Source organism: Nicrophorus vespilloides, unplaced genomic scaffold, assembly GCF_001412225.1.
Source record: "Nicrophorus vespilloides isolate i.1.1-1 unplaced genomic scaffold, Nicve_v1.0, whole genome shotgun sequence".
In the NCBI taxonomy this organism is placed as follows: domain Eukaryota; kingdom Metazoa; phylum Arthropoda; class Insecta; order Coleoptera; family Silphidae; genus Nicrophorus; species Nicrophorus vespilloides.
Window position 1 is genome coordinate 1,392,988 of NW_017100088.1, and position 13,236 is coordinate 1,406,223.

The following is a 13,236-nucleotide window of genomic DNA, read 5'->3' on the forward strand; positions in this document are numbered from 1 at the left end:
TATAGAATAATACTCTGAAATACATTTCTTACTAAAAAAATATTGTATTTTTATATTGGTCCTCTAAATATACACAACAAGTTAAATCTCTTGTAAAAAATAAAATTTTACTGTAATAAAATTTAAAAACAAATGAAATCCTGAGACAGAAGTGTGATTTTAACTTATTTAGGCGTCGATTTGTGGAGGTACCCATCCGCCGAAGGCCTTCTCCAATTCTCTGGCTACAGCCAAACACAGTCTGTCGTTCTTATCATTAGCAACGACCTGAACACCAATGGGCAATCCGCTCTTGCTCAGTCCCATAGGAATATGGGTGGCTGGAAGTGTTAACACGTTGAAGATGCCGGTGTAGCTGAAGTTGAACGGTTTGAAGAGCGGTTCGTTGTGGTAAGGAGCTGGAGTGGGATGCGTGGGATAAATGAATACGCCATCATCGCCGAGCATATCTTTCATTTCCATCCTGAAATGATCCCTCATCAGAACGTACTTTCTATATGTTTCACTTCCATTGCCCGGTCCAGTATTCTCCAATAATGCCGTCGCCAGGGCAACGAAAGTATGATTGCTACATCCCGCAAACCATTTTAATAATTCACTATTCAAATTAATAGGTTTTTCCAAATTTCCTAGCTGCATATCGAAGCCCGGAGGACCTGCTTTCATATTGTACAGCCACATGTCTTTGCTCTGCGCGAATTTCTCCAGTTCCATCTTCTGCGCTTTGATCTTGTGCGCCTTTTCCAGATGCACGGCGATCTTGCTGAAGCATTCCTTGATCTCGGGATCGACAGAGGAAACGAAACTGGAGCCGGTGTCGCAGTCTTGATAAAAGAATTTAATCTTTTTCAAGTCAACCGGTTCGTCCAATTTCAATGATTCCGCATTTTTACCGGCGATGACCTTGAGGAGTGGAGTTAAATCTTCGGCCCTCCTCACCATCGGTCCAATACCAAGGAAACTGTCTTGCTCTCTGTTGACGGCGGCCGGGAATTGTCCTTCGTTGCTGACCACGAATTTCGAGGGTTTGTGCCCGAAAACTCCGTTGAAGAAACACGGCATCCTGATAGAACCGCCGATATCCGATCCAATTCCAAATGCAGAACCGGCTGCTGCCTGAATGCAACCCTCACCGCCCGAAGATCCACCCACTATCCTATTGGAATCGTACGGATTGTTCGTTCTACCGTGAACGGGGTTATTACTTTCCCACCTAAAAATATACGCAATTACGAATCTTGACCAGTGCAACATGTAAATCTAAATATCACATACCACATGCATAGTTCCGATACGTTGGTCAGGGCGATGGGAATCGCTCCTGCAGCGCGAAGCAATTTAATAGTTGCGGCGTCTTCGGAAGCCTTAACATCTTTCCTCTTGTACAATCCAGATGTGTGTAACATATCTGAAAACAACGTATTACTATTGGTTTTGTTCCATTTTCTCTTTAAACTACCTTTAACAGCGATACAATCCTTCGTCGTGAAAGGCACTCCAAGGAAGGGCTTCTCTTTAGCCAACGATTCACTTGAAACACTTCCACTTTTAATGAGGTCATCTGCAGCTTGCGCTTCCTTCCTCGCATCCTCGAAACGATTGTCGACGACGCAGTTCAAAAGCTTGTTTGTCTCGTGGATTCTCTCGATGAACGAATTTGTCACGTCCAAACTGGACAACTGAAATTACGAAACGTGGTTAATGTAAATACACGTATTGATTGATTACTATAGCTCTAATATCGACCGTTCACTGAACTGATAATTATTTTTGTATATACCACTAAGTTTCCATAGTTACCGATCGTTAGTCTATTAAACACTAACAATTACGAATAGATATAAAATACTGCGTAAATAGTAAAAATTCAAAAGATTTTATTCAAATTATAAGAAAGTTACCTTTTCAAATACAAACAAAATATTTATTATGAGGAGAGAGCCTTTACTTTATTTACTTTTCAAATTAGATTTCACCAATCTTGACGCAAATATTTGCTACTTTCGAGATGAAAGTTTCCAAACATTCAAAGAGATATTTTGTTTCAATATTGCAATATTTAATTTTCTACTACATTTTAAGTGCATCTTAAAGTAATATTAATAATGTTCTATTATATTTGAATAATGACAGATTTATTACTTTCCAAATATAAATTGAAAACATTTAATTTTAAACAATACAAAATGGTTCTAATAACATTGTAAATTATATTCAATATATTCCACTAATCTGGACATTATTGTTATCAATGCCATACACACTCAAGATGATCTACAAAATACATGAACTTAAAAAAAAAGCATTGCAATCGCTAATCTATATAGCCTTGATTACTTAATCTAAAGTTTTTGTTCATTTGCAATGATATAATATTTTTTATTAGATTTAACTAGGTTAAATAATTCATACTTATACTTATATACAAACTAGCATAAAAATATAGTTATAATACAATATATTTTAAAAAATTCCATAACCTTCATACCAATGATTCAGAGCACTGCTTAAAAAGTTATAAATAAAACGTTACAATTGCATTTTACCTTGATAATTAATAATCAAGCTACACGACTCGAACAACATGTATGTTCCAATTGACTTTGTTCATACTACTGTGTCGCGTACCAGGAATATGTTATCTATAATTGTTATGAAATACTACTCAAAAGATTTAAAAAAAATAATTCCAAAGAGAACCAAACTAAATATTATATAATTCTTAAATTTTAATCATCAATTAGTTCTAAGATTAAAAAAAAATATTCTAAAGAGAACCAAACTTGATGTGACATTTATCCATCTAGAATTTCCAAGAAAAAGAAAATAATTCTGTCAAATAAACTTGTTTGATATGAGAGAGCGATTGGTGATTACAGTTAAGTTTAATGTATCCAGTTGAGAGTTCTTAAAACGAGTTCCCAAAATATTCAAATTTACTTGTCGGCGCTATCTCGTGCAGATATTTAATGAACGAAATGTAGGTTGGACGCAACAACTGTTTTACGACTACAATGGAAGTGTTTAAAGTAAAATACAAGAGTTTTTGCATGGATGAAATCGACATTGTTTATCTAAATTACTTAGGTAAATACAAGAAATTCCTATTTTAGTATCTTTTGCAAAGTGCTAAAATTAAAACCGTTTTTTTATACAATTATACATTTAAGTGTATACATATACACTTAAATGTACAATAACAATTTTATGTAATTGCAAAACTTTATTTTATAAATGATAATTAAACGTTATTATAGATATACTGAAGGTAATTTTGTCGTGTCCCGGGATGGAATATCTCTGGACACTATGAAATCATTTGTAGTATTGTAGATGTGGAGTCCTGGTGGGTTTTATGGAAGAGTAGATTGAAGTCAGTGTACTTAATCGTATTTATTTAACACTTGGGTGATGAAGAATCTTAATCTAGCTTCTAGTTGCTACAAGCGTAGGTTGCTGTTCAAGAGTAGTATAGACTAGAACTATTACTAGGATTAACTAGGACTCACATGAGTCTTGGGCTAACTAACTAGGACTACAGAAATGATCATGTGAAGTATGATCTTGGGCACAACAATTTGTTGAAATTGGTAATAATAAAAATGAATTATGTAATTTTTTATCTATAAATTTGTGAATCATTTTGATATTAAACAGTTGGCCGAATTCTGTTTTAATGATACAACAGTCACTATACTATCAAACTGTTATCGCCCAGACACTAGATAAACATTGATTATTAAACCAGAGGAAAATAGATATATTCAATTTGTTATTATATAAAAATAATATATTTTTTTGTTTCGAAACGTTACCTATCTATTAATTGGTGATAACGAAGAACTGTATCCGCAACTTACACTAATTAAATTAAATAATAAAATTTCTTGCAATGTTAGGTAACCGAAATAATAGATAAATGTTGAAACACTTTGTTGACTAGTGGAATGACGTCTTTCTTGTCATTTATTAACTGTGTCTTCTCTTAATAGAAATTAATAGGTTTAGATAATTAGAAAGTTTTAGCGAAAACTACGCATATCTATTTTATTTGAATTTTAATGATGGATGTGTTTGGAAATTAGCGAATAATTTTGACGTTTAGTATTCTAATGTGTATATAAATAAGCTGAGTTTGAAGTAGGTTGTACATCATACTAAAATTCAAATAAAATTAAGAATTTGCGCTCAAATCATATTCAAGGTCGAAATATTAGTGAGCTAACTAATTGAATAGACTTGTTCACGCTTTTAGATTGAAAACAGCGAATCGCATATTCAATATGTTATTATATAAAAGAAATATATTTTTTTGTTTCGAAACGTTACGTATCTATTAATTGGTGAAAGCGAAGAACTGTATCCGCAACTTACACTAATTAAATTAAATAATAAAATTCCTTGCAATGTTAGATAACCGAAATAATAGATAACCTTGTGAAGGTTCGTGGCTTCGTCGGCATCGATTTTATTAGTAAATAAAACCGGAATTATACCCGTTCAATTGTAACAAATGCATCGTAAGGAAAAAATAAATTAACCAAATTGCATAATCGTCGCAGCACAATGCACACATATACACTCGTTCATTATAATTTTGTTTATGTCCACCATCCCATTCAAAGGGGTCACAGTCGGGAGTTCACGGCTGAACGAAATAATTAACGTATAATATGATCGCTGAACGAGCGATATTCAGAAATTGTTATCCTAATTAACAACAATTCTTTACCGCATCCGGTAAATAAATTTACTTCTTTAAAGTTTCTTTATACCGTAGCAGGATGTGTGTCATTTAAAAGTATTTTTAACCGCTTTGATCCATTCCTGTTGGATAAGTCGAACAGCTTCTTCCTTTTGGTATCTTTTAATATTAAATTTTGGTAATAGTTATTTCATAAATATGAATAAAACATGCTGACTCCGATATAAATTCAAGCACTGTGCTCAAAGTTTCATGACTCACAACCACACAGTCTAGTATTCAATATTCTACTCCTATAACAGCAACTTACATTTTAAATATTATATAATATTTTCTATTTTAACGAACAAATGTCATATATAAAGCAGACAATATAAATTTCGCTTATTTATAGCTTATGGACTCATTTGTTTACATGCGATACAAAAGTATAAAATGATAAACATAATAAATTTCTTATAAATAAATGTTACGTCTGCTACCGTAAATATACACGTTGTAATGTAACAGATAAAGATCAGAAATAAATTTCATACTTTACACTTGTAAATGTTGTATCACTCATAGTCTTCCTTACATTTACAAACTTTATAGTTTTTCAAAATTAGTAGTACTATGTAATTGATGTGTATTTAAATAGTCAAGAATGTGGTTTTATGTAAAATAAATGATTGATTTGAAAGGATTCATTCGTGATTAACATGAATTAACTGGTTTTTCACACATAGGAAACCATTAAAAAACGCATTGATTCTAAATTTGCATTAAGTCTCATACGTTTTTTTAAAAAATGATGAGAAAATTATTTTTCATTTATTAAACTAAAAGCTTAGTTAAACATATGATAAAACTATGAAAATATTTATTATTTGTTTTTAATATAAATGTTGAAACACTTTGTTGACTAGTGGAATGACGTCTTTCTTGTCATTTATTAACTGAGTCTTCTCTTAATAGAAATGAATAGGTTTAGATAATTAAAATGTTTTAGCGAAAACTGCGCATATATATTTTATTTGAATTTTAATGATGGATGTGTTTGGAAATTAGCGAATAATTTTGACGTTTAGTATTCTAATGTGTATGTAAATAAGCTGAGTTTGAAGTAGGTTGTACATCATACTAAAACTCTAGTAAAATTAAGAATTTGCGCTCAAATCATGTTCAAGGTCGAAATATTAGTGAGCTAACTAATTGAATAAACTTGTTCACGCTTTTAGGCTGAAAACAGCGTATCGCATGAAGATATGGAAACATTCTGGATTATCTATCATATCTACCTTGCCGTTCCTGATTTTGTAAGCTAAGGATGTAGCAGACTCGAGCAGGACCAGATCCTTGATGGCCGGCATCTTCTTGCCTGTCTTGCCATAGATGAGCCGGAACATGTTTCTAAAGAAGACGTCGAATGCAGCAAAGAGCATCTTCAAGAATATATCAATACATTCGGCGAATCCCATTGTGATGATATTTTGATGTGAAACGCAGTACGCAAATTAGGCTTTAGGACTGCACAATAAGCATTATCCTTACGGAGTGATTTTGAATTCGGCAAGGGCTTGGTCCGTGGGATGCGTCAGAAAACTGATATTTTTGATAGACGAACGAGCGCTGCGTGTGTCGTGCCTCTACGACGGTCACTTTTACTTTGAATGTCGTTGCTGCTTGGAAGCCGGAGATACCTGATGAATGGCGGGGCGGAGATACAGCGATGCGATAATGCTAGTTGCCCGTTGAACGAACCCAAAGCCCCGCGTATATTTTTAGATGCCATCTCGAGTGCCTCCAGTGATTCGCCAGTTCGTTCCGTTACACAGCACTATTCTCCTCCACCACTCATCTCCGAAAGGTTAGATGATAAGTAGTTACAAAAGGCAGGCCAATCATACAGAACGATACTAATTACCTTACTTGGGGATTATAAATTGATACATGCTTTCATGTTTCAAGACGTCCACCCGATTCCCTGTCATAACACTACGCTCGAGCGGAGCCGATCTCAAGATCCAAGTGTGTCACGGTTATGTCAGTCTTTGCAACCTATGCAACCAATCTTCCACTGTTAGCTAACAGATCGATAGATCGCTGCTTTAATGCGGACAACGAGCGCATGTTTGTTGCAGCGCGCGAGTTTTCCGACTACCGTTTGACACAAATGGCTCTCGCTTCGTGATCGAACCTCTAAGTAACTTATTACCACCTTGTTGCTTCCATCTGCTTTTAGTCCAGTTTTGTTGTCGGTCCTGAAGACGAGCTCCGATGAGCGGCAGATTCTTGGCACCCGGTGTTAAGCCGGTGAAACCGAGCAAATTGTCGGTGAGTGCGGCCATACCCAAAACCTTCGTACCACCTGTCCTGCACGAAGTTGGTAAATTAGCCGCGAGCGTCGCTTCCGTCAGCACCACGGACCTGACAATTCCAACAGGAGGATCAGCAACAGGTAAAAATAAACCACTCCAAACACTCATTAATTACATTTGGAAGAGAGAGTACACAGAGATCCATTTCAATTCGGACATCACTATAAATATTCCATTTAATTTACTTTTCAAATGCCCAAATCGAAAAGCGACATCTACTCACACCATTCAAAAACCTAATTTAAAACAATTCATCAATAAAGAGTACTTATTAATAATAAATACTTATTTACTATTTACCAACATTTTATTATTCTTCAACGACTTCACCGACACTCGAAACTTTCAGCAGCTTCTGTATTATGACCAAGAAGTTTGTTGAAAACCACTACAATCTAACTTTTAATTTACGTTTTATAAAAAAAAACATACCAACTTCGAGAAACTTTGAACATTTAATACAACATTCTAATTACCAACCAAAATAAAAGCTTAACTTTTTAATATAAATTGCTATACGAAAGGTCGTTGGTTCAATTCCGAAAAATCAACAAAAAATTGTGGTGGCTGTTAAACCCGAAAGGGGTAGAAATAAGGCCGGAGAGATTTATATCAATAAATAAATTGATATAAATTTATTTTATTAAAAAGAAATATATAAATTCATCTTTGCTCAATACCGGTATTAAATTAGTATATAAACTTTTTGGTAAATCCTAAGAACTTATTTTCTCCAATTTGCAATGGAATTTGTATGCCAACACTAACATCAATTCCCGATTGCAGCTTAATGTAAACTATAACTAGAAACATGTTTATGGCATGTCTAACAAAAGCTATTTTTAATCTACCATTTGCATTAAATAATTTAAACTTGTTCACATTATTTTAAGCAGTTTTTTTATCATTGAAATTTGACTAATTTCTTAATATTCTACATTCAATTTTAAAATTCGTCTTGTTAATTAAAATTTTGTGTTGCAAGTATTTAATTCTGTAGCAACGATATCAAAGAACATATTATGGGTGGGGTTTTAATCATCAAAAGAAAATTAATTGAATCATCCTTTGAAGTAACCCAAAATGCTGTGCGTTAAAATTTAAGCTCGTTATTTGATATACTTTGAGCAATATTCTTGGCCTCTGCAAAACGATTTAAAGTGGATTTAATATAGTGAAATATATTATAAATTAGATTAAATTAGACAAAAAAACGTTTGTACCAAAAAATATTATTATATAATATTTAAATTAATAAATAAAATAATTTCTTACAAAATTAAAATCTTATGGTGAAAGAAAACTAGATATGAATGTACTTTAAAGGTCAGCTAGATCTCATGTTTGCCTTGAGTTATTGCTCCCTACGGAACGGGATAATGTTTCTGGAAATAATACATGACTTTTAAGATAGTTGAGCTTACTATTAAAGTAAGCACTAAAGTATCTTTCCCTTTATTTACGAGTTGATTTCTTCTACTATAAGCTTGCAGGTCGAACCATTGTAAAGTGCTGATCACAGATTGCTGTATTATTCCAAAAGACGTAGAAAGACTGAGTTATCTCAGAAAAAGGACGTATTAAAATGATGGGCGTGCTGGGAAAACAGCGTGGATGGAAAGCGGAAATGGCCACGAGCTTCGGGTTCAATTTCATATGATAATCACATGAGCGGGGGTGTGAATGAGCGTCCCATTTCCTTTCGAAAGCTTTCACAAAGAATGTATTAATTATAAAGTTCACAAACTCTTAAGTTAATCCTAGAGCTTTGGAAAGTTTTCCGCGATTTTATTTAAAGAAATTCCCCGGTAATTAACGTTTGCCTGCTAATTATTATATTTACTTTGCTAATTAGGTTTCCATTACTTTAATGAAGAGGGAAACAGCAAGAAAATTTGTCGTATTACTAAGATCGGTATTTTGTATCGATCCGACGATGTCCGTGCAGCTTCTCATCGTGGTTCTGTTGGATCTCCTCTATTTACCAACCTGAAAGCTTCATAATGGAATGGTGTAAACCAGAGGAGATACCAAACAAAAACCCATCTCAAGGATCTGTCAAGTATATCAGGATGAACATTTTAGATTCTCTCTACAAATTCTCAATTTGTTTCTTTTCTATTGTCGCAGTTTCTTAGTGATATAAACGAAAAACAAAATCTCATTGTATGAGACAAAAAAAGAACAGAATCAATCGTTTACTAAAGTCTGAACCTACGTTTTTCAATCTGTGTCGTGACCCAATATTGAGAAATGACAGCTGTCTCCTTACGTCAAAGCAAGGAACTTGTTAAATACTCTTAGTTTTCATCTATAATTTCCCGTTTTTTTTTATTTTTATGTAATAAATAATTGGGTACAACGATAAACAAAAATGTTGTGCAGCAAAAAGGTTTAGACGCGAATCTAAACTATGAATAAGTTCGCATGCTGGAGTAGTTATGAATCTTGTCCTTGAAACACATTAGCATGAAGTTTAATAGTCCTTAAGAGCCTATCATAATCAATTTAGGAATATTCGATTTATATTCTAAATGACATTATGAAATAACTTTGCAAACAATTTAACACTGTATGTAAAAAACTATCATAACACTTAAGAAACTTTAGTTACGTCTTCTACTAGTTATTATTTCTATTGATATAGCAAATTAAATATAGAAATGTTTTCCTATACAAAATAAATGTGTGTAATTGAATGAACTGTTTGACGTGTAAACTAAATTCAGTGAAGTTACGGTAAAGCTTTCCACATTATTAATGCTTGGTTTGCGGCGACCTGAATCTCGTATGGCAATATTCCCAAATCCTTTTGTTGAATATTAAGGATCTAATGGCAAGAAGCCAAATGTGTGTTTTTAATTCCTACCTCTATCTGAAAATGATTAAAACTTGTATTAATTTAATCGAAAAGAGTATAAAGTAACTTGATTTTCCTCTTAGATTTAATATAGCTTTAAGAGGAATCGTGTGACTATAGCAAATTTATTCTATTTGAAGTCGTTGCGACCTCTTGATGTGATTCATTAATTTACGAATATGTCAAGGCTTCTTTTCAACTGAAAATCGATCAAAATCGACTGAAGATAATCAACAATCTGGCGACTAACTGATGTATCTTTCTACAATCTAGATGACGTAATTATATTTATACACATACAAATTAATTACATATATTATTTTTACAATATTTGTCAGATCTACAACAACAAAACAACAACAAAATCTTGCTTTTCGTTATTTAAATGAGAGTTTATGTTATTTTATTTTTCCAACAAATATTATAAAAATGATAAAAGTAATTACAAATTTGCATGTGTATAAATGTAAACATCAATCAACAAAAATATATTTTGAATGTTGTAATAACTGTGGTAAATACATTTATATTTTTGCGTCCAATCTAGATTACAAATTGACATGGTGATTGCTGAAATTGGATGTTTCCCGAAAGGATTAACATTTGCGCGTCGAGGGATTCAGCAAATTCGTTTTATTGCTGCTTCCACCATTTCCTTTATTACTTGGATAAATACTAAAAAAAATATATGTGTAACGACTACGACTACAAAGCATTTCATCTATCTGCAAATATGCATCTCGTCGAAATGTTTGGTTGGCATTGTTGAGCATCGGAACGTTCGCATTTTATTGATTTTGTCAACTTCGAAAATAAAATTTCGTTCAAATATAAATATTTGAAGAAGAAATATAACAATGTTGGTCTGATTGATCGACTAGAAGTTGTAATTTTGGTTTGATTATTTAAGATGTTCTCAATATTGATTTTGTGAAGTTAAAAATAGTTAAAATATCAATATTTTATGTTGATTCAGTAGTATTCGCTTGATTTCATCAAATCAACTTATAATTTCTGTTTGTCCAGTTATGAAATTTCTGGATTCAAATATTTATGTGATTCTAAATAATTGCGTGTTGTTAGGTAACAGATATTGCTAGAATCAATACATATTAAGAAGACAGTAGCAAACTTTCTGCAAGGTTACGAAATGAGGACGTGCTGAAAAATAAGAAAGATAAATGGGCGTTGCTTTGATTTATCTTTGTAGAAATGAACAGTGCGAAAAAACTATATATTCTCATATCTTTGTATGTTATTTTGTAATTTGTTTATTTAAAATTTAAGAATACTTCATACTTCAAAGTATTATTACAGTAAAACATTGAAATATAGGAAATATGTAAATTTAGAGTTTTTTTTTAGATTTATATTAGATAATGTTATATCAAAACATCTGTATATACAACATATATCAAATATTTTGCCTTGAATATATCTTCATTTTACAATTAAATAATCTAATTATCTAACTTTACATTCATGATTAACACTTTAACTACTGAAATACACAAAACGGGCTGCGAAAAAAAATTGAACATTTTTATATACAGTAGAACCTCGATTAACGAGCACCTAGCATAACGATCATTTCGCTTAACGAGCAAAATAAATTGTAAGAAAAATGACTCCTAAATGGAACGCATTATTGTATATTACATTAGTTTAGATGGGGAAAATTGTTTCATTATACGAGTGAAAATCCGGAAATTTTGTAACCGATTATGTTCGTAAAGCGAGGTTCCACTGTATTTATAAATATAGTGAACTACAACACATTTAAAAACTCTGTAATTGTAAATAATACAATATTATCATCAAAAACATATTTTAAATCAAAATTATGAATAATTTTAACATTTTTATTTCAGGTTTTTAAAAATGTATTCTTGTGCGATACATACAGTCCTATTTTACACTCGGGAGACCAAGTTGTAACATATTTTCTTTTTGGTATCACCTCGAACAGTATTTGGCAAATACATGGCAAATTCTTTGTCTACTTTCAGTAGATGAATTATTAACTTTCCATTAAATTTACTTCAGTTATATGCAGAGTTCAATGTCATTGAAAAAATTCTAATAATAATTTTATAAGAAAATTGCAATTAGATAGTACTAAATGAAATATTATTACTACATCTACATTAGGAAATAAAATGTGGATAAAATAAATGCAACCAATACATCTAAGTAACATAAATAGCTCGATATAATAAATATGTAAACAAAACACGTTATAAAAGATGATAAAATAATCATAAAATATATGTGCAACACCTCACTCAATAAGTTTGTAAAATGACATATACATGGAGCCTCTATCGAAAAAATCCATGAAGTACCAACCTTCAGACGACCCCTGTCAAAATGTCATGACAATCTGACGTTTAGCTCATAAGTTACAGTGATTTTAGTGACGCTACTTTTGCAATTTTCAAAACAATGGAAAAATCTGAATTTCATGTGTTAATAAAACATTACTTTTTGATGGGAAAAATACCGTTCAAGCAAAGTAATGGCTTGTTAAGTGTTATGGGGTCTCTTCTCGGTCAAGACAAATGGTAGAGAAGTGGTTTGTTGATTTTAAACGCGGTCGTACAGAAGCGTTCACCATCATTTGTACCCTGTATCATTTGTATCTGTACTCAAATTTTGCAATTGTTGCAGAAAACATAAAAAAAGTCCACAAAATGGGTTTGGCCGATCGTAAATTGATGTTGCGTGATATAGTTAACACCCTGAGGGTAGTGTATTCACCATTTTGCATGAAAATTTGATCATCAGAAAGCTTTGTTTGAAATGGGCACCGCGTTCAAGCTCAAAGTGGACCAAAAACATCAACGAGTTGATGATTCCGAGCGCTGTTTGGAGCTGTTCAAACGAAATAAAAAGGATTTTTTCATGCGGTATGTATGAAACCTGGATCCACAACTACACTCAAGAGTCAAATCGGTCGTCAGCTGAGTAGAAAACCGTATTTTCAGGCCAAAGATAAATCGTTCTACAAGAACGGTATCGAAATGTTAGAGAAGCGTTTTTATGAATGTGTCTCTCTTGAAAGAGACTATGTTCATGAATAAAGTCGAATATTACCCAAAAGTTGTTTTATTGATCATCCTACGAATTTATTGATAATTAAGTTTGTAGATAACAAATCTTAGAATAATGTATAGATTGGTCAATTAGCAACAACGGAATCTCAGAATAATTCATCAAATCGCTTATTAACGACAAACATAGTTAAAAACATCAAAAAATTAATTCAGTTACAAAAAACACGTAGATACAAAAACTAACGAAAATTACTG

General features: G+C 32.4%; 2 protein-coding genes across 2 annotated transcripts in view; one reads left to right on the forward strand and one right to left on the reverse strand.

The window, feature by feature from the left end:
* On the reverse strand, nucleotides 1–6,573 carry LOC108567441 (fatty-acid amide hydrolase 2). Its single transcript, XM_017927921.1, has 4 exons — nucleotides 5,986–6,573; nucleotides 1,460–1,679; nucleotides 1,276–1,408; nucleotides 1–1,213 (listed from the first exon to the last, which is right to left on the reverse strand). Exons 1-4 carry the CDS (start codon nucleotides 6,163–6,165, stop codon nucleotides 169–171), a joined length of 1,578 nt encoding a protein of 525 aa, XP_017783410.1. The 5' UTR covers nucleotides 6,166–6,573; the 3' UTR covers nucleotides 1–168.
* LOC108567440 (cytochrome b5 reductase 4) overlaps nucleotides 6,472–13,236 on the forward strand; it is a 23,784-nt gene continuing 17,019 nt past the window's right edge. The window contains exons 1-2 of the mRNA XM_017927919.1: nucleotides 6,472–6,554; nucleotides 6,930–7,145. Coding sequence (XP_017783408.1) covers nucleotides 6,965–7,145 — 181 coding nt within the window. The 5' untranslated portion in view covers nucleotides 6,472–6,554; nucleotides 6,930–6,964. The remainder of the gene's footprint in view (nucleotides 6,555–6,929; nucleotides 7,146–13,236) is intronic.